This window comes from Anolis carolinensis, chromosome 1 (genome assembly GCF_035594765.1).
Source record: "Anolis carolinensis isolate JA03-04 chromosome 1, rAnoCar3.1.pri, whole genome shotgun sequence".
Lineage (NCBI taxonomy): Eukaryota > Metazoa > Chordata > Lepidosauria > Squamata > Dactyloidae > Anolis > Anolis carolinensis.
The window spans coordinates 199,625,170-199,647,715 of record NC_085841.1 but is presented as its reverse complement, the minus strand read 5'-3'; the positions used below and the strand labels follow the sequence as shown (position 1 = coordinate 199,647,715).

At 39.2% G+C, this 22,546-nt stretch overlaps 1 protein-coding gene across 1 annotated transcript in view; it reads right to left on the bottom strand.

Annotated features, from left to right (window-relative positions):
- Positions 1-22,546, bottom strand: part of nab1 (NGFI-A binding protein 1) — a 55,017-nt gene that overhangs the window by 5,419 nt on the left and 27,052 nt on the right. The window contains exons 5-7 of the mRNA XM_003217418.4: positions 9,920-10,036; positions 2,235-2,376; positions 1,388-1,537 (exon numbers count right to left, since the gene is read on the bottom strand). Coding sequence (XP_003217466.2) covers positions 1,388-1,537; positions 2,235-2,376; positions 9,920-10,036 — 409 coding nt within the window. The remainder of the gene's footprint in view (positions 1-1,387; positions 1,538-2,234; positions 2,377-9,919; positions 10,037-22,546) is intronic.

Genomic DNA, 22,546 nt, shown 5'->3' with positions numbered 1-22,546 from the left:
CTGGACTTGATCACACACTTAGATGGAAGAGACTGAAATGCTTCTCTGTAATCAGGGCCACACTTTAACAGGCTGAAGGATGTGGATACTTCTCAAAGCTTGGAAAAGTTATAATGGAGACAGTTTGGGTCACCTTAGTAGATGATGGTAGGAAATGGATAGGGGAATGCATCCTTATTGGTTATACTAGAACTCTCAATTACATTCAAAGCTATCAAGCCTAATAATAATAATAATAATAATAATAATAATAATAATAATAATAATAATAATAATACTTCATTTATAACCCGCGCTATCTCCTCGAGGGGACTCAGGGTGTTTCCAACAATTACCAAAATGGCAAACATTCAATGCCAAACAAACAAACAATGAATCAAATCAAAACAATAAACAAACAATCTCAATATAAACCTATAAACTAAACCAAAATTAAACTTTAAATAAACAAATCTATCACATCGCACACATTTACCATGATACAATCCCACAGGTTACAAAGTAAACTAAGAGGCATTAAAAACATATGCAAAAGGTAATTTACAACTTCCAACAAGCTGAGGTGGGTATCCAATCTCTAGGTGAGAGTATATATAAAGATGCATTAAGTCTTCCTCCTCTGCGTAACCTAATGTACATAGATGGGTTTTTTAAGCTTTTTAAAGGAGAGGAGGGAAGGGGCCATTCTGTTTCTTTAGGGAAGATGTTCCAGAGGTGAGGAGCGATCATAGAGAAGGCCCCCTTCTTTCATCCCCATCAGCCACGCTTGAGCATTCTGGCAGGAAAACTATGGGACTTAAAACTTGTCAGTTTTTAACCTGCAGTCTCCCTGCAAGGCACCATAGGAGACCCACTGAGTCAATGGAATTTACCTATATATTGCCTCTCTCTTTGACTAGGATTCAGGCCACTGATACCAGTGTAGGACCAGTCTCACCATCCAGTTGCCTTATCTGATTGGTGCCTGCATATATTTCTGTTGTGACATGAGAACTGATCATGCTGAAGTGATTTCAGTGTGTACAAATTCATCTCCTAATTAATATATGAAGCAAGTCTGAAATTTCATTAAGTGCAGAAATGCCACACACGATGATAGGAAGAGATTTCCTTTTCCATTTTCTTTGACACTAACAAATGGCTTCCTTTTAGAGGTTTCTCCCCCAATTCCTTGGTCCAGTTCATGTTTACTACCGGTATTTCATCGATTCTAAGGTGCCATCAATTGCAAGATGCACACTAATTTCAGTACCACCAACAGAAAAAAGGAGATAGATAGATATCTTGCGATTCTAAGACACACCCCATTTCTAAAGATATTTATATGGGAAATAAAGTGCACCTTAGAATTGAAATACAGTATATGAAGAAATAAATAAATCCTTACCTGAAGATTGTGACTTTGCCTCACCACTGGCATACAGTCGACTCAATTCGCTGCACAGTGGCTTCACTACGTGAGGCTCTCCATCTAACGAAATATGTGGCAGATGTCTATTTGGTAGACCTGACATACGGAGATTCAAAGGCCTTTCACCTAAAAGAAATTAGAACAGATATTCTATTAATTCAGAGCTACCACCTGCATTCATGTGAAAACACAACATTATCTCTCTTTCTCTCACACATACACATTTCTCTCTCACACACACGCTGATATGCTCTCCACAACATCTTAATGCAGTGGTTCTCAACCTGTGGGTCTCCAGCTGTTTTGGACTTCAACTCCCAGAAATCCTAACAGCTGGTAAACTGGCTGGGATTTCTGGGAGTTGTAGGCCAAAACACTTGGGGACCCACAGGTTGAGAACTACTACCTTACTGGTACTTGAGCCACCTCTCCTCTTTCTATGCTCTCACATTCCTGAGATACATGAGGCACCCTACACGCATGGCTTAATTAATCCCAGGCCACTGGACCCAAAAGGCCTGGCACTGTATTACTAAAATATCAAAATCACATGGGAACGTGGGAGCATGCACACCTCCCCAAAGTGGCAAAAATGAGAGAAGACAAATTTACCACAGCACTAAATTATATTTCAAAACAGATCACAGCACAGGTTTTAGAGAACCCCTTTCTTCTCACAGAAGAGCTACACAGTTTGAACACTGGCCAGCCATCTCTTATTTCTCCCCAATGAGACTCTCCTTTCCCCACAGCAAATTTCAGGCCTTGTATGATTTAGCAAGTAGCACTACTGGATCAGCATCATAAATGGAAACTACTGCACCTTGCCCATCCACGTGATCCAAAGCCAAGCCATTGGGACTGTGTTCCTCTGAGTTTTGCCTGTAAAGACCTGTGGAAAGCCGCCTCTCCAAGCCAGCTTGGGTACAAAGGAACTCCATCTGTTTGGCCATCATCTTCTCAGGCTGAAATTAAGCATGTGACACAGTTATAATTACTGCTAAGTGCAGCTATTCTGCCCCAACCAGAGGCTCCAAAACACATGGAGGGCCAAAGTTTGCCCATGCCTGCTTTAAATGCTAAGAACACAGAAAAGTCTGATTTCCCTGCCAGTCACCTTGCAACCTGGGTAAGGACAACTCAAAGAAGGGGAAGACTCACAACTATACTGAAAATCTCCAAAAGCAGGGAGGAAATCAGAGTCAGAATAATCAAGTATGGACAACCTCTGTTTCTCTTAACAAATATGTGTGATTTTAAAAGATAGGATGCTTGATTTTTGATGTTTGTAGATGTTTCTGTTATACACATCTGCATGCAAATTTAGTAAGATGCAGTTGTGGTTACCTCCTCTCAAAAAACAATAAAGGTGACAAAAATCTGGGATCATCATTCTAGCTATGAAGCTGAAACACTGCCATCCTGCACTATTCAGTCTCATTCCAGATGAACAAAGATTATACATAGACATACAAAACTCTTGCAGAGAGCCTCTAAGCCAGATATGGGCAAACTCAGGCCGGGGGGGGGGGGGGGGGGGCGCAGATGCGGCCCCTTAGCTTCTTTTATCAGGCCCGCCTCTCTGTCACTATCCTATCCTTTCCTCCCTCCTTCCCTCCTTCCCTTCTATCGTTTGAGTCCCCTTCAGGGGTAGAGAGAGGTGGGATAAATAAATAAATTTCATCCTTCCTTCCCTCTCCCTCTTTCTCCTTCCTTTCCTCCCTCCATTCCCTTCCACCCTTTCATCCTTCCTTCCTTTTTGTCTTTCCTTCCTTGTCTCTTTCCTCCCTCCCTCCCTCCCTCCCTCCCTCCAGGGTCTAATGGATACACTTCTTCTCTCCCATCCAACATCTTATCCTGACTAAGGCCAACCCTTTTGAGATCCAAACATTTCCCATCTTTCCTGATGTAGCAATACTTAGAGAGTATTTCCTCTTGATGCACTTCCTAGGTCCTCTAATGCAGCTTTTTGATATGCTTATGCCAGAGGTCTTTAGTTCAATAGGGCAGGCTATTATTAGTGGTTTTGTGTATCCACATGAAGTTCTGGAATGCATCTCATGTGGATATGGGGTTGTACTGTACTGCTGCTTTGCTCAAATTAAGTTCAGAAAGTAATTATTCTTTTGGGTTTGGGCAGGCATGTCAGCCTCACAATGTTAATCAGTGATTTGTCTGTCAGTTATGAGACTACCTTTCCACTTTTTTAAGAGCACATCTATTTACAGCACTGGCTGGCCAGCCTTTGTGTCACTTACAAAGCTATCACTCTTTCCACCCTGAAAAAGTTCTTATATTATTGTTGCTGTTTGAAACAGAGGAAGAATGGGAGTAAATCCTGTTAGTGCTGAAACAGATATAGGGGGAATATTGAATCTATCTAGACTGAGATGGGGAATAAATTGATTTAAGGGAATTAAATATGTAAATATCACAGTTGAAGCTTTTTTACTTGCTACAGTCAATATGCATAAATATATAATATACTAGTTATATAAATATCAATTCACATATTATCATAACACAAACAAAAGATACATCCAATCTAAACCACCAGATTAACATGCTAGGGATCTGAAAAAAAACAACAGCAATATGGACAGGTGTCATCAAACAGATGGATGCGAGCAGCAAATAGGAAGAGGTCATATATCGTTGTAGAAGTGAAAATAATGGTGGGGAGCAACGTTCACTCAAAAAATGACACACCTACTCCGCTTCATCTCTGTATGCACCTATCAAGAATTAGCAGCTGTGATATAGGAACTGGAGAGAGCTTTTTTAGTGGACAAGGCAAGACCACTTTGAAGTAGCAGTCCTCAAGAAGGAGGCCAGGGCCCTTCATCAGTGTGAGAAACTGCCAAGGCAAAAGAGAGGACTGTTGTCACTTGGAAGATATTGCCAATTTGGCTTCTACCACCTGTTTGTGAGAAAGCTAACAAGTGAAGTGTGTGTGGTGCAGTAAACCTCACATGACAAAAAGGGGCCTGGACAGGAAATATGCCTGATGGTATACAAAATATCCTCATAAGAATAACTAATACTGCCTGTTTGGTTTTGGTAACTACCTGAAATCATTCCTTAACTGGAATTGAAACTCCAAGGCCACACACAACTCCCCCCTCTAAATTCTTAAACTCCTTTAGTCCTGTTGAAATATTTGTATATACAACACAAATATTTCAAGAGCAACAAGAACATCTGCTTTTCCCTTGAAACAACAGAAACATTATGACAAGGTTTCACTCAAGTTTTATTTTTGGAAAAGCACTATCCATCATTTTTTTAAAAAAAAAATCATAACAATCTGCCATTCTGAAACGTGTAGGATGACAGTATACATGGAGAAAATAACAGTGTACAGAATTTGTATAGGAAAAGAGCCACACTTCTACACTACAAAAGAAAGATAATTAGAAAGGCATGGCAACTTGCTAGAGGACATTATAAATTATCAAGAGAATTCTGAACTCCAAATATGGTATCTTTGTGTCTGTAACAGATCAGCATTTGCAAAAGGGCGAAAATGACATATTTTCTGTTCACTTAAATGAAGCATATAGTAAAAAGGAAATACAGGCAGTCTCCGGATTACAAACATCCGACTTAGTTAAGAACAGGGGTGAGACAACAGGAAATGAGAGAAATCTAACCCTCAAAAGGGAAATTCCCTCCTGGAAGAGTTATCATGGGGAAAAGTTATCTAAATTGAAACTCAATCACCAGTCCTTGTTTCCCAACAAGCCTATTTTTTCAAAACTCAATTATCACCAGGACAGAAAGTGAGGTGAAATCTTTTGTTTTGCACAGACAGCAAAACAAACACCACAGGGGTGATAACCCTTCAGTGTGCTATCCAAAGCTAATATTTATTTTTGGCTGGAGTTACACTTAAAATATACCTGTTCTAACTTACAAATAAATTCAACTTATGAACAAACCTACAGAACCTATCTTGTTCAGAACTTAAGGACTGCCTGTATACTGCTGGGGAATAAAAAGGGTACTTCTGGTTTCCAATATCTGTGAACAAGCATAGTTTTTGTGTATTGTTTGTTTTTGCTGCTCAGCCCTATGTACAAAATTGAATGTGGACGTATTCAGATGGCACCTGTACCAAAGCATTTCAAGCATGAATGTGGCATGAATGGCATTCTTGGACATTTGTACATCACTGAGACGTACTTGGCAGGAACCAGAAACAGTGGATCTACTTACCTTTGTATTATGCAAAATAACCCTATTATTACATCAGTGACAAACATTAGTTGCCTGAAGTGTTTGAGCATCTAAAATGTTATAGAACTCTTACTCTGTCAGCTTGTGCATTCATTTTCATACCTCTTAAGATTTTGTCCCTATTTAACACAGTATTGAGACAAAGGGTAGAAAAGGGGACAAGTAAAGGGCACCAGCTGAGGAGTTGTACACATGCGCTGTAAAGAAAACATCCACAGACCTTATTTGTTCTGCTGGATGAATACCCACCCCCCCTTCCTCACAAAATGAAAATCCTCACTCGCCTACGCAGCACGAAGGTAAAGCTGCAACAACATTGCCTGAGAGAGAACACCCACATTAGGTCAACACGACCTCTCCTACTGCAGGCAGTAAGAAACACTTGTCATGGGAATTTCTGTGCATGTGCAAAATATGTCTTTCAACTGCAACTTTACGGAAGACAGTTTAGTTTTATTCATTTTGTGTTTCCATTCCATGCTAACACCAAAAAGGCTCCAAGAGCAGCAAATAAACTAAATGTATTTAGCTGTGAACTACAATAAATAACACACACATGCACACATACTGGGGTGAGGACAAAAATGAGACATTTGTACCAAGATACAAAGTACAGCCCTGTGATAGTGGCACCCTTGCCTTTGTCCTTAACCTTAGGCTGTTTTCTAAGATGTGCAGCAATTCTGGGCAAGTGACTGAGCGCCAAGTTAATGCAGAGTTCGAGGGCAGTATGGACTGGGTTACCAGAGGGGTTTCGCTGCATAAGTTGTGAGGGACAGTATGCTCAGTCTCAAACCTTTCAAAAGTTAAAAAAAAAACCCAGCCCTCTATGAATGCATATACATACAAGCTGGCAGAGGGAGCTGTTTTGTGTCTTAGGGATGATGAAGCTCACTTGCTCCTGAGACACTTATCCCTGTCCTTGATTTGTCCTAAGATGGCCAGACTAACCAGGACTCAAGGTGCATCTTTTTGTTAACAGAGAGGGAGGACTAGGAAAATTAGGGATTTGTGTGTTCCTTTCCCTGACTGGTTATTGGTTCTGAATGTACGAATAATCAGCTTGCTTAATAATCTATACACTGAACTTTGAGAGATTCTCCAAGCTCTATGCATCCTTATTATTAGCCTGAGGGTAGTACAGTAGAGTCTCACTTATCCAAGCTAAACGAGCCAGCAGAAGCTTGGATAAGCTAATATCTTGGATAATAAGGAGGGATTAAGGAAAAGCCTATTAAACATCAAATTAGGTTATGATTTTACAAATAAAGCGCCAAAACATCATGTTTTACAACAAATTTGACAGAAAAAGCAGTTCAATACGCAGTAATGTTATGTTGTAATTACTGTATTTATGAATTTAGCACCAAAATATCACAATGAAAACATTGACTACAAAAATTGCTTGGATAATCCAGAAACTTGGATAAGCGAGGCTTGGATAAGTGAGACTCTACTGTATTTTGGTTTAGAACAAAGCATTGCCTATTCTGTGCCTGTCGGTTAATTCTCAATGGTGCTTGATCATTTGAACAGGGTGCACTTCCCCAAGAAGATGGAAGGAAATGCTTAGCAATTAACGCACCACTTTAACACTCTTTATTCCATTTCATCTGAGAAAAAGGGAAGGAAGCGGTGTGAGCAAACCCCAAAAGCCACCTCTTTCTATAAAAGATGCCCCATGACAAAGAGAGATGGGAGAATGGTGGTGGTGATAGAGACACAGTCAATATCTTCAGGGTTGAAATATTCTCTTCCTACCTAAGAGTTGGAGGCAAGGGTAAACTACCGCAAGGGTTAACTTGTAACAACCCATTTTATTCAAACTATTTAAAACCACAGATCACAAGTAATTGGGCTGGTGACATAAATGGCAGTTGGGGAATATTCTCTAAATATTAATACTTGTTTTTAATACTTACTTTTAATGGATTGCTTTTGATTTTTAATTTAAATTTCAAGGATTGCAAGGTATGTGTTATTGTATTTGTATGTTTGTTTGGACAACATTTAATTGTTGCCAATTTGTAAGCTGCTCTGAGACCCCTTCAGGATGAGATAGAGCAGGATATAAATGTTGTAAGTAAATAAATAATATGTATGCTCATTATCAGCGTTGAAGGTCTACTTCACATTGCTTATGAGCTTGACAACTTGTGCTGTTCCTATGCACTCCCTATTCCTCTAACTCTTCTGCCAGACATAGAGACTTCCTGTTTCCCAATCTAACACTACAGTTTCTTGGTTGTGCATAACCAAAAACGAAGGTTTAAAAATACCCAAGTCTATAACCTTGGGAAGAGAAAAGGAGAGGCACTCTTTCATGGTCGACAAAAACCATACCTAGACTCAGATCACAATATCCGAAACAGTGAAAACAAGGCTGGGCAACTTTAGTAGATCTGAGCACCAATTTCACCCTCCCTAGGATCTTGGGGAAGTTTACCCTGCCCTTTTCATATAAAGCATGGTTCTCAAAGTGTGCTCCGTGGAGCCCTTGGGGCTCCGCAAAGCATACCGAAGGGCTCAGCGGTTCCCTCCTTCTCCCTTTTCCAAGCTTACCTTCCTCTCTTCTGTTCCTCTTCCTTCCCCTGCCTCCCTCACCCCCAAAAGACCTTTTTCCTCTCACCTTCCTTGCTTTCAAAACCCTATTTCCCTCCCACCGCGCAGGTGGTGCCTTGATTGTGCTTTTCCTCATGGTAGAAGGGATTTGAACGGGATGCCCCCTGGGGTTTCTGCTATTATTATTGTTGTTACAAAGGCTGGGTGGTCATCTGTTTGGGGTGCTTTGATTGTGCTTTTTCTCCATGGCAGGGGGTTGGACTGAATAGCCCCTGAGGTCTTCCACTGAAATACTGTTAAGTTTATGTTGGTTAAAACTGTTCTTCATTTTAAATATTGTGTTGTTTTATCTTTTTTTCCTTTTTTTGCACTACGAATGAGATATGTGCAGTATGCATAGGAATTTGTTCATGTTTTTCAGTTAGTTCACACAAACACTTTCTATCCATCTGCTATTAGCATCAAAAATACAATGTGTCAAGAAGTTTGTCCATGCCTGATCTATCTTTCTATAATATAGTATAAACATAAACATTTATCAAGGTTCTACGAGAAACTTTTGCTTCAAAAAAGGCTCCACAGCCGAAAAAGTTTGAGAACTCCTGATATAAAGCATGTGTTTAAAATGGAATATACCCTAGTAATTGCTGAAATCTGGAATGGCAATTTTACATGAAATTTTAGCAGCTGAGTTCAAAAAAGCAGACTGGGAGATTTATGTGATACACAAACCATACTTTTCTCACCTTTAGGTTAAAAAAGATCAGAAGTAGAAAGTTTAAGCAAGATTTCCACCTGAGACTTTGAATATGTGTAACCAGTACACACAGACAATACTAAACTACATGAACTGTTGCTCAATACAGCACATACTGTATTGAGAAATCACAATCTTCATATAACTGGCACTTGTAAAAGGATATTTGCTGATTTACCTAAAGTCAATCCCAAGCTCAGAATAGGTAATTATTTACTATCGCTTGGCTGGAAAAATGCGGCTCATCTTGCCATTTTAATGGACAGAATATTTGCTGATGGTAAGTATGGTGGGTGGATTTCTGAACTGCTGTTCATTTGGTGATATCCAATAAAGGCAGAGTAAGTGTGGGGCAAGAGATCAGTCTGGTGGATCGTGAAGGCTTTTTAAAGTATATTTAGAAGAAATCTGTCAGCCCACATTTCAAGTGTTTTTTCACTTTCCATTTTAATTAAAATGATATTCAAACATGATATTCAGCATCATTTATTTGCCCACATGGGCTTTATCAAAAGTTGTAAAATTTCTCATTTACTCAATATCAAGAAGGTGTTTGTATTGGAATACTGAATTCAAAAGAACACATTGATTCGGGTTTTTAAAAATTAAAATGAGCATCTCCAAAGTCATTTTTATTTCCTTTTTTACCTCTACCAAATGTAATGCAACAAGAGGCAGCTGTCGCTGACACATTTTCCTTGCGTCAGACTGGACACTATTTTCCCACAGTTAAAGCCTCCTTTTGCCTACCCTAAATGAAAGAATGCTGTATTTTTAAAATAACAGTAACCAGCCCGGTAAGTCAGATGTTTACATTTAAAGTAATACTATCACAGCCAGATTACAGGATCAAGACAGAAAATACCATAAGGAGAGAGAAAGATTTAGTGGTCCTGAAAAAACACAAAAGGGAAAAAGGAGTCTTTTGTTGCAACATAGAGTTCATTTACCTGTGAACCAAGTGCAGTCAGGTCTTCACACTTCCCTCTGGACAACGCCTGCTGAATTTTGACTGAATCCTGATGATAGAAACTCTGGACTGCATCCTGAAAATCAGGAAAGCCATCCTGTGAAATAAATCCAAGGAGGAGAAAATGGACTGTTACTATATCAGTTTTTAAAAAAACAACTCAAATCATCACTGTCGCAACTTATGGTGGTAGAGCAAGGGTGAGCAGGCTAGGGGAGCCAAATCCTTTCCTCCTGGAGTACTTGGAAGGCTGCACTTCTATCATATTCCACTAAAAAAACGGCCATTAAACTCCTTCTAGAGCAGTGGTTCTCAGCCTGTGGGTCCCCAGATGATTTGGCCTACAACTCCCAGAAATGCCAGTCAGTTTACCAGCTGTTAGGATTTCCGGGAGTTGAAGGCAAAACATCTGGAGACCCAAAGATTGAGAACCACTGTTCTAGAGGGTGTGGGGAATTCCCCTCATGTTTTTAAATCTCCCTGTGCCAAGACAGGGTATTTTTAACAACAGTAAATGATCTTGAACCCAACATAGCCATGGTGGGACAAAGTATGCCCCACATAAGCCTTGATGGCAGCTGGAGCTAGTTTTTATCTCATTTTTTGGTCTCCAAGGCCCTGGGTGCCACAAACACAATTCTCAGGGAATAGTAGCTAGAAAAATAGGTTTTCAATATAGGAGACCTAAAATTAAACAAGCTGTAGAACAAAAGAAAGATTAAGAAAGACTAAAATATTTGGAAATACAAGCTGTTCTAGAGAAATCGTTTAAAAAGAAAATTAATTTCAAATTTGCATATTTATAAAGGTTGTCTTCAATAAGCTAATACATGAGGACTGAAAATAAGATGAAAACTATGTTTCCACATGAACGAATAATTTTCCTCAAGCAGATATTAAAATATACAACAAAATGCATAACACCATGAAGCCCACAGATCGCTATGATGTTCTTTAAATGACAAACTGACACCAAAAGTCAGGTTTTGAGAATGGTTGCTTAAAATTGTCACAGAAACAAACCTGAATAGAAACCATTGTTAATTGCTCTAGGTCTCCCCCTCTGTACAGTGTCCATATTTTGCAAGAAACTTTATGGAAAAAAATCTCAGTTACAATAATTTCAAATTTAGGAAGCCTAGATTTAAACAGTCAAATGTCAATGAGCCTACAAATAATAGTTCCACGAAATACGAACTACTGGTAACTGAAGCGAGCCAATATGATATAGTAATAGTGCGAATGATGTTCAACTGTGAAGATGACTAGATTATCCCACCTCTATATTATCAAAGTACAAGAACTGAAAACATCCACTGTCTTAGCCCTATCCTCTTCTAATTAAAATCTTATGTCTCGAGTGCATCTACACCAATTGCATTAACCAGGCTATTTATTCAGTACTGAGTCTACAGAAAGCCTCTGACATCAGCTGGTATTAAGGTACAAAATGTTCCCAAATGAGAACAAAGCTATCAGGCAGTGTGGAGTTATATCTTTTGGAAAAGAAGGGAAAGAAATCCATTTAGATAGGATTAAAACTGCTTGGGAAAACAGCAGCAGACTGGAGTTTGAGAAGAGATCACAAGAGATAAATGTAGCATCATGGAAGGGAGAAGAACAGGCAAAGCAATGTTGGAGAGAAACCAGAACCTGAGGGGAACGTAAGTGAAGGAGCAGAATGAGAAATGAAAGATGTGGCAGAAAGGGAAAGTCTTGTGGGCTAATGAAAAAAAGGACAGAAGAATGCTCACAAGTATAACTGAAGAAGTATTACAGTGCAGAAATGAGGGAAGAGAGGAGACAGAGAGAGAAATGCTATAAAAAGGTGGTGGATCTAAGAATGGTGGATAGGGTTATCAGACTGAAACCTGATGATGGCTCCTGCACCTTTAATGACTGTGTAGAAAAAAGGATTTCCACAGGTGTTGCCTGTCATGCAGTAAACAACACTTGTTGAAACCCCCTTTTCTGTACTACTATTAAAAGTACTTTACAGGAGTGCTCTCCATAATGGGAAGGGGCCTGTAGATACAATGGTGGCTGAGATGGAGGCCCCTTCTATACAGCTGTATAAAATCCAGATTATCTGTTTTGAACTGGATTATACGGCAGTGTAGACTCAGATAATCCAGTTCAAAACAGATAATGTGGATTGTCTGTCTTGAGATTCTGGATTATATGGCAGTGTAGAAGTTAAAGAAAGGAGGAGCAATGGATAAAGCAAGCAGAAGCAAACATGTATTGTCGAAGGCTTTCATGGCTGGAATCACTGGGTTGCTGTTGGTCTTTCAGGCTTTATGGCTATGTATGGAACATGGCCATACAGCCCGAAAGACTCACAGCAACCCAGAAGCAAACATGTTATACCTGATCTTAGATACAGGAGAGGCTGTTTATCATTAGCAAGTAATAAACGACTGGTGCAGGGAGAGGATATTCAGCAGATTGGGGGGGAATGATGGTTACTTACCTGTAACCATTTTCTTGGAGTGGTGATCTGTGAAATGAGCACATATGATAGTTCCTGCACAGGTGCATCAACTACCATATGTGCTTATTTCATCAGACACCATGAAGGAGTAAGAAGAGAGTCACTCAACCCCAAAGGCTTCTGGAACTTTAAGACTGGAACACAATACAATTCCGTGGAGTTCTACATTCTCTACAATTTTGTCCTGTAGCTAGCTACAGTACTAAGTAGGCATGTGTGCTTCATGAAAAAAAATGGTTCAAAAATCGCTTGGAAAGTAGGGGGTGCTGGCGCTTCATTTCTAAAGTCATTTCCAAATTTTGAAGCAAAAAATTTGAAACTTTCTGAAAATTCATAATCTTCGTATGTACCTCATTAATGGCGGATGCGCATGCACATGAAGGAAAACATTATTGTCAATGGGGAAACTTGAGGTGCTTCTTTCTCCCTCATTTTTTGAGCTATCCTAATGAAATTTGCTACAGTGGTGGAACATATTTACCACTGTTAGCTCACCAAATCTAAGAATGTTTGACTTATCCTCAGATTTTCAGCAAATTTTCAAAGATTTGTAAAAAAATTTTTTTAATAATAACAAAAATCTGTTCCTGGTTTGGAAGTGTTATTTCCGGTTTCATTGGGTTGGCTTTACTTTGAAAGTTGTTGTTCTACTTCAGAAATTCTGTTTTTGTGGCTGAAACTTTGTTAAATTGGTGGACAGAGCCTTAACAAACCATAATGTGCTATTTTTATAGGATTATGTCCCTTGCGCAAAGACAAAGTTTTGGCAGTGTAATAAAGTTTTGCCATGTTTTATGACAGAACCAATTAGGAAATGACATTTATCAACAAGGAACAGAAATCATAGCACACCATTAAATCACTCCTGACAGATGGCCATCAGCCTCTGAATAAGGAAATCTGTTCCTGGTTTGAAAGTGTTATTTCCTATTTCATTGGGTTTTCTGGGGCTGAGAGTGTGTGACTTGGCCAAGATCACCCAGTGGGTTTCCATGGCTGAGTGGGGAATCAAGCCACAATCGTAGTCCAACTCTCAAACCACTACACTACACCATGCATACATACACCATACATAGAAACCAACCAGGAAAGGAAAGGGGATTTCTCTCCTGCATAGCAACAGGTTTAAGAGCCTCACAGAAACCAACCAGGAAGGGAAGGGGGATTTCTCTCTTGGACAGCAGCGGGCTTAAGAGCCCGATAGATACCAACCAGGAAGGGAAGGGGGATTTCTCTCCTGAATAGCCAGGAGAGAAAACGTTCCAGGTTTAGTTTCTATGGGGCCCTTAAACCCTAATGCTAGCCAGGAGATTGGTTGAATTAATAGACTTTCTCATATATCCGAAGGTTATCCAAAGGTATTCCGATGCATGAGCGCCAACACTTCAAATTGGAAGGTTAAATTCGAAGCACCAAACCACCTCGGAACCCTGTTCAGAACCCAAAATAGATACACGATTAACGATTCCTATTAATTTGCCCATGCCTAGTACTAAGGTCTAGAAATACAAGGGAGCAAGGGCCAGGAACTGATATGAAAAAATTAGTAAATTCTCCAGCTGCTAGCTTCTCATTTTATTGAATTATCTTATATTTGGATTTTTTTAAAATCAGGTCTTTCAACCACAAAAAAAATCAAGATGTAGGATGATGCTTTAGAAAGAAAATGTAAAGTGAGATTCTCCACAGCCTTAAAACTATCTACATATCCCTATCACCTCAATCAAAAGTGCATTAGAGGTTCAATTCTGGGTCCTTGCTACCAAAATGTTTATTGACCCGAAAGAGATTTTATGAGATCTAAAAGTCATTCCTGGGCAGTTTTGTGGGGCTATATTTTGCTCCTTTGGCATGGGGAAGAGGTCCATGTTTTTAAATAAAAACATACATATTCCTCTGAACATTTGTAAGATGGTGGGGTGTCTAACAAAACTGGGAGAGTCAGGGGCAGAGGGGTTCCCATAAGAGTGACTTGGTTTTAGCTCCCTCCATATATACATAACTATGAGTAACAATGAACATGATTTCATCGAAAATATACATATATATTAGATTTTAGGCCTTTGGTAAGACCTAAATTTTGGTTTAAATTTGATTTTGGTTGTTTTACTGTAAAGCACCATGCACATTGATAATGCCACATAAATAAATGATAACAATAACCTTATCCAAAAAAGAGAGTACAAAACCACCACCACCCGCCCTATAATGGTAAGCAGTATAAAATACATGAAATATTTCAGAAAAGGGTAAGCAGGGGATACAGAGCTTCCTCCAGTCAAACATTCCTTCCGCCCCATTACTGGTTGTGGTCTGCTCTATGAAAACAAGCACTCACACAGCTTCCTTGCAACTTGGCCAGTCTTAAAGCGATTTCTCAGAGCAGATGTTCCCAGTCCCACAGGCACTTTCTTCCCCTCCACCAACACTGCTCCTACGCGAATGCCAGATTGCAATGCTTCTGTTCTTTTGATCTTCAGGGAGAGAAAGAAATCTCATACTCTTTCTTCTCAACCTTGTTTGGTTAGAAGCAGCGTGGGCGGCATACACCCTCACTTTCCATTTCTCCCACCCTACCCAGTCCTGACGTTAACTCTAAGCCTCTTTCCCCGCAACCACCCCTTCAATTTCCCTGTAGGTCTCAATACACCCACTGAGCCTTTTAAGCTTGGCACTGTGCATCAGTTTTCCTTCCACCTCTGCAATTTTCAAGATAGTTTTGTGCTGCTAGTCCATAGGAGGGCAAGGCTGCAAAATTCCCCACCCTCAACACACACACACACACACACACACTTTTATTGCTTCTCTTGGCCATCAGAATTGCATTTGAAAAAGAAACCTTTTTATACACCACTGATATGCAATCTAATACTGCTAAGATGAGCAAACCCCTCAAGGAAACCGCTAGTGCCTTGCTTGGCTCATAGTTTTAGGTGGTCTTTTGTTGCTACTGACTGAGAGGTAACAAAAAGGGAGATAAAACCCCATATGGAGTCCACAGTTAATCTCATCCCACTAACAGGGCAGCAGTGTAAAAGAGTGACAACTCCTGTCTATAGTATTGCTCTTTTTATAAAACACATTAGAATGCATTTCAGGTCCTTGCGGTTTAGCTCATTAATAATTACACCCAAATCCAAGTCTAAGGAGAGTTCACTGCATTCCTTCTCCCACTCACTCTACTCCCAAAAGCTTGTCATTTTACTGGATTTCCACATCCCCATCTCCCTCTACGAAATCCTCCCACGGTTTGCCCACCCACTCCATCAACAAAAGAGGAGGCTGTATAAGGGAAACAAAATACTTTCAAAGGTAATTGGATGTAATTTGTGATTCTTCCACCCCTCTCTTTGTATTTCTTATGCAGGACCCATGGCTCCTGCAGTCTCAAGATTTACAATCTTAGCTAGCTGGGAAAAGGCAGCCTTGTAGGTTAGCCCACACAGCTTTTGCAGAGGCACCTCAGTCTTGACACAGGAGAGAGAAGGGGGGAGAGGAGAGGGCACGGGAGACAGAACACCTCTAGGTTGTTAGTATATTAAAGATTATTCCCCTTGTGGAAAAAATGGCATTTGAGGTATCAAAAAATCACAACAGTAGTTGTGACATGGTAGAACAGGAAAAAGCAGCTATGGCAGTATTGGTGGCAGTGAGTTTTGTAGATATCTTACCCTTTCTCTCTCCCTATTTATCCAGGGCAGAGGTGAGATTTCTAAATATCAAGTAAGTTTAGATTAAAATTATACTCCTACCTTGAAATACTCAAATGTTATATAGGCTAACTATACAAGTCCTTCATCTTAAAAAAAAAAACAATTGGCTTTTTCTTCCAAACCCTTTCCTGCATATAAAACAACCCTGCATATTCATTCATTCATGAATTCATTCACTCATTCATATTATCTCTCACTTTTTCATTCGCTACACAAAGATATTGTACAAGGGAAGAAACAGAACTATGGACTAAATGTATCCTTTTCTCTTTGGTTGCCAAATGATAGCTCCAAAGCTTTCCAAGAGTCCATAAGTTTTATGTCTTATTTAGACAGCTGCGACAAGCTGAGATGTGTGCATGGTCCCCCCCCCCCCTCTCTCTCGTAAGATATTCTAGATGCAGCCACTGTTTACTCACCTGTTGTAGGTAGGACACAAGATAGAGATTAAAAACTCTTGGATTTACTGCATAAAGCTACAAATGAAGATCTCATTCTATCAAGAGAATAGATCCATCATAGTGGATATATGCCACTTACTGGCATGTTGATCATGAAACAGGTAAAGGTCTGTCACAACTGAAAATCGAAGGGAACTGTGAGTATTCAAATAGCTGGTTACATGCATTTTTTTAAGATTTCTGGTGATAAAGCATCTGCTGATCATGAAACAGTGGAAAAACTGATGAGTTTTTAAGGTCATCGCTGATGAAGACCTGACGTCAGAGCAGAAGAAATGCTAATGAAAAATTATTGTTTTGGTATTGTTCCAAAAAGACACTAACTATAGCTGACGAGAGCTCCTACAGAAATTAATGCCAAGGATAGAATAATTTTGCTAGTATGTAAGAATGCAGCAGGCACAAATTAGTATAAAGTTGTTGTGACAGGGAAAAGCTTAAGTCCTTTTTTTTTTAAAGCAGTGGTTCTCAACCTGTGGGCCCCCCAGGTGTTTTGACCTGAACCTCCCAGAAACCCCAGCTAGTTTACCAGCTGTTACGATTTCTGGGAATTGAAGGCCAAAATATCTGGGGACCCACAGGTTGAGAACCACTGTTTAAAGTAACTGATTTCTTACCAATCGGTTGTTATGATAACAAAAGGTATGGATCACTAAGGACATTTTTTTCTGATTGGTTCACAAGTGTTTTGTACCAGTAGGTCATGCTCATGCAGGGAAGCTGGACTGGATAACAACTGCAAGATTTTGTTATTCCTTGATAACTGTTCTATTCATCCTCCACTGAAATTCTCATAAAAATAAATGTTTATGCCATGTACTTTCCTCCAAATGTGACTTCATTAATTCATCCATGTGACCAGGGTATCCTTAGATCAATGAAGAGTAAATATAAAAAGACTTTCTTAAGCAGCATGCTAGCAGCAGAAACAGAGGCGTGGGTGTGCAAGGTTTTCAATAGCAGTTTAGCATGAAGGATGCTGTACATGCTGTTGCCAACTCAGGGAACACAGTGACGAAAGACACAATTTTGCACGCCTGGCACAGCCTCTGCCTGCAATTATATTCTATGATAGTGATGATGATGATTTTAAAGTGTCAAGTGAAAAAAATGTTTGACCTTGCATATTCAAAATAATATATCTTCCATTTTTGACAACAAACTGGAAGACCTATATATCAAAGAAGTTTTCAACAATGATGAGGCTCCAGTTGGTCACTCATTGACCAACGGTGAAATAGCCAAAATGGTTCTGAATCAAAGTGATCGTGATAGTGACTATAAAGATGACATTGCTGACACTGCATTAAAAGTGGTCATATATGACATGGTGAAAACCTGTGATGGACGTATTGACAACTTGAACAGCAAGCATCCATATCAGAACAAGAAATTACAGTATGCTATAAAATCAAAGAGAGACCTCTAAGACAAAACCCACTGATAATGGGTTATATGACCCTGGAGGAAATATTTTAATATCCATTCAGCAGAATGCCTCCTTGTCCCTCAAATACCCACTTTCTGGTTCCTGAACCTTTTCTGATATTTTTTTCACCTAATCAATAAAATAATCGAAACACAGTCATAGATACAGACTAAAAACCTGTCATTATTTCTTGTTACTGTTGCTTAACAGGTGATACAGTGTTAGGGATTCCTCTTCTTCAGAAGAGGAAGGGGAGCAGGAAAGTGTTCTTGAATCTGAGGGTGAGTTGTAATCTGAGGAGGAGATTTTGCAAGTACCCACATTTCAGGAGAGGTGAAAGGAAACAGAGCAGAGAATAGCTGCCAGAAATGCAGCTGAATAATTAGGAACTGCCCTAGCAGCTGTGAGGGGACTCAGGGCTATAAAGCAGAAGAAGGTGCAACCAGCTCTTGCTGGTAAAAATCTGACTCATCGCTCCCCTTGTGCCTGCTCCAAGTCTTCATCTGGGAAACTGCTCCTAAGGATTGATTGCTGTTTCTTTGTCTGAAATAAGACTGCTATTTGATTTGGGAATTTAACAGAGACTAAGAACTGTGTTTACCCTAAGACTTCCTTGCTTCCTTTTGCATTATTCCACTGAGTGTGCTGTACTTTATGTTTTGCTGAAGTAAAGCAGCTTTCATTTACTTACCAGAGTGTTTTAAGGCTGTTCTTAAAAGACAAAACAGGACATACAGGTATTCTGGTGATGCTACTAGGCTGCTTACTTATACTGAACACATTATTTTTCCACTGTATTAATGGTATTTTTACTGTTAAGTACTTGTATGTAAATAAGTATAAGAAAATTATTGCTTATTAGTAGCAAATAAATTTGGAGTCGGTAATGATGATGATGCCAAACAACCACAGATTATCCACATTGAGTCGCTGAGATAATGTCACCATTGCTTTCTGCTGAATGTACACAAAGTGTTTTTCATGCACAAAATGATTTAATGTATTATACAAAATTACCTTCAGGCAATAAGTATAAGGTGTATATGAAACATTAATTTTATATTTAGACTTGGATCCCTTCTCCAAGATATCTCTTGAAGTATGTAAATGCAAATACAGGTATTCCAAAATCCTTTTCCCCCCAAAATCCAAAACACTTCTGGTTGCAAATATTTTGGAAAAGTGATATTCAACATGTACATTCTATTCCACACCTACAGATGCTTTATGCCTAAGGCCTTAATACCACTTAATACTGCACTTGAGGAAGTGGTTTTATATCAACAAAAACTCATGCTAAAATAATTACCACATTTCTTTTTTTCTCCCTCCCCATTTTTCCTCCTTTTTACACATTTCCTGCAAACATGCTTCTACAATCTGACATCAAGGCTATATGTTTATTCAGCTCTTCTTTGCCATCCTCCCAATGCCAATGATGCTAAAAAAAAAAAAACAACTGAAAAAACAGAGGATGCTTAAAAGTCAATGTGAAAAGAAGCTTCACTGTCAGAGGCATTTCTAACTGAGGTACCACTGTATACTATTTTACTAGAAAGCCATTCCACACAACTGTATTTGAAATTTCTGAATGTCCCATTACAAAAAGAATCTGGTTTCATTTTGAGTTTATTACATGTCACTGACTCCATCCTCCCCTTACTCCTACTGCCCCTCCCCCCCCTTCAAGGGTAACTGGTATACAATACAATTGGTTCATCTCTGTGACACTGAGGAAAGAGGATGAAAAGAAGTCCCCATCCTAGCTGAGCCAATATACACTGAAGCCCCTCAACTACACTCCAACTTGAGGATTGTTGCTTGATGCCTACAATGGACTGGTGAAAATTTCCCCTTAGGCTCATGAGTCATTTTTTCCTGTATGCTGAGGAAAGGATCAAAAGGGAAGGATTTGAAAACTCTAGGGATACAGATGTGGGTTAAATATTAGGAAGCCCTTCCTAATTACAGGCAGCATGCAAAACCATTTGCAATGCGTTCTATAAGCCCAAGGAGAACCTTTGATGTGTAGTTTCAGAGAAGAGCTACTTCAATCACGTGATGATCACTTTCTGAAAGATTTGAAGGCACTTTATGATACTCTATGAGCTCTGGTATTCAAACAACTGGGAGAGCTGAGAAATCTCACTTCATCTGGATAAACGATTGGCTGTGCTCATATGAGCCCTAGCTTATAAAATCATCTCAGTAATATAATTAATTGTTCAGAAAAGCTGTGGTCTTTCTTTCCTTCAAAAAAAATCAAGTATAGTGAACTCTCTAGATTTGTGATTTCTATGGATCATCACATCCCATTTTATTAAATGGTGGCAAAATAAATGTGGATACACTGCAGAGAGCATATTCAGTCATTGCCATTTAATAACATGGGGTGTGATCATCACTGTTTTTTTTGTTTTTTTGGTTTCCATGTAGGGTCTTTGAACTGAACCCCTGCAAATATGGCGTATCCACTGTAAATCTAATACATTTGGCAGAGATACTTTAAATCTTCATACAAAATAGAGCTTTCATCTAATTTAGGCTTTGGAAAAATGTAGAGAATGAGAAGTCTATGGAAATTAACATGCAAACTTCTCTCAGTGTATGGCTCACAGTTTGAAGTAAATAACAGAGGCCTGGCTACTACCACAATTTTGTACCAGACTCTGGTTGACAGAACTCAACCTTCGAGAGAGAGAAAAATCAGATTCAGCCAATGTGACACCTGCTTTGTCATAGGCTAGACAGGGTAGGCGTCACTTATAAGGCTGCAGTTGTGATATTTTGAAATGAGAAGAAATCTATGTCACATTTTGTGAAGTCTGTTACTATTGTCCCACTAAAATAAGTGCTGCTCCTAAATTCTAAATGAAGATTCTTAATGAAAAACTTCTACTTGGATAAATCTCCATAGGGAAAAATATTGAAGAAATCTCAATGAGTTTATAATTTCTTAGTCAGTGAGGAACTTGTTCTTAGAATCAGGAAATTATTGGCAACCAAGTTCACAGGTATGTATTTCCCACCCCAAAGCAGATAACAGATTTTCTGTGAGTTGTTTGCCACAGTTAGAAAGATCTGGAAAACAAAATAGAATTCACTGAGTGATTTGGGAAACAAAACAAAACAAAGCTGTTTCATTTGCATAAACCAAACCAAATCACATATGTTTTGGTCACATGATCAAACCACCGTTTAATTAATTTTATTAGTTTAATTGTTGTGCTTACAAATAATACTAAGCCAAACACTTCTGGCTAAAGGAACTATGCATTAAAATTGGCTTAGAGTTCTGGGCTTGATGTGAAAAAATTAGCATAATCCCCAATATGCATATAACAGAAAGCTATGGATTATTGTTGCTTCCTTGTTAGAGTTTCTGCTGGCACAAAAGAATGAGCAATGTATGAGAAATGGGTTCAGTTCATCATAATTGGGTTAGTGTAAATACAGCCAATGATGACAAGGGCAACATCATTGCTGAGTACAAATCCACCGATAAACCTACCAAGACAATAATACACAACAACTGAATGGTAAACTATGTTTGAATGGGACTTGTGCAACAAGACACTAATTTCCAATACCAAAACAGAAGCTGCATAGGATATCAGATGTAGCGCCTAGTAAGTCAAGACCATTACAAATAAAATCTTTTCATTTAGTTAGTTTGTAACCAATTTTTTCCACAGTATATTCCAAAAGGTATACAACAAAATGAACACAACCTTTGAAATATTTATATTGAAATGCCTATTTTGTTTCCAAGTCTCATGTTATAATATTTTTTGGATGTGATACTAGCAGTCAAACACAGCTAGGAAGTCCTTCCTTTTTGTTGATGGTAATTGCAGTTACTCACAATCTCCTCTTTTTCTTTCTTTCATTAAAATAAAGATGTTAAAGGTAAAGGTTTCCCCCCGACATTAAGTCGAGTCATGTTCAACTCTGGGGGTTGGTGCTCATCTCCATTTCTAAGCCGAAGAGTCGGCATTGTCTGTAGACACCTCCAAGGTCATGTGACTGGCATGATTGCATGAAGCGCTGTTACCTTCCTGCCGAAGAGATACCTATTGATCTACTCACATTTGCATGTTTTCGAACTGCTAGGTTGGCAGAAGCTGGGGCTAACAGTAGGAGCTCACCCCGCTCCCTGGATTTGAACTGCTGACTTTTCAGTCAGCAAGTTCAACAGCTCAGTGGTTTAAGCCACTGAGCCACCGGAGGGGGGGGGGCGCTCCCAATGGAACTGTTATTGTTGCTAAATGAAAACAGAAGGCCCGCATTCCAGAACATGAACACCAGTAATTTATAAAACAAATTAGGAATTACTATATCCTCTGTGATATGTGTGTATATGTTTGTGTGCATATGTGTTCATGCACATTCTGTAAACGTACGAATTTTATCCAGTTTATGGGACTGGGTTTCCTCTAATATCCAGCATTGCTCACTTATTTTTCTTATTTCAAGATTCACATCTAACTGGTTCTGTAGGGCCTTAGTT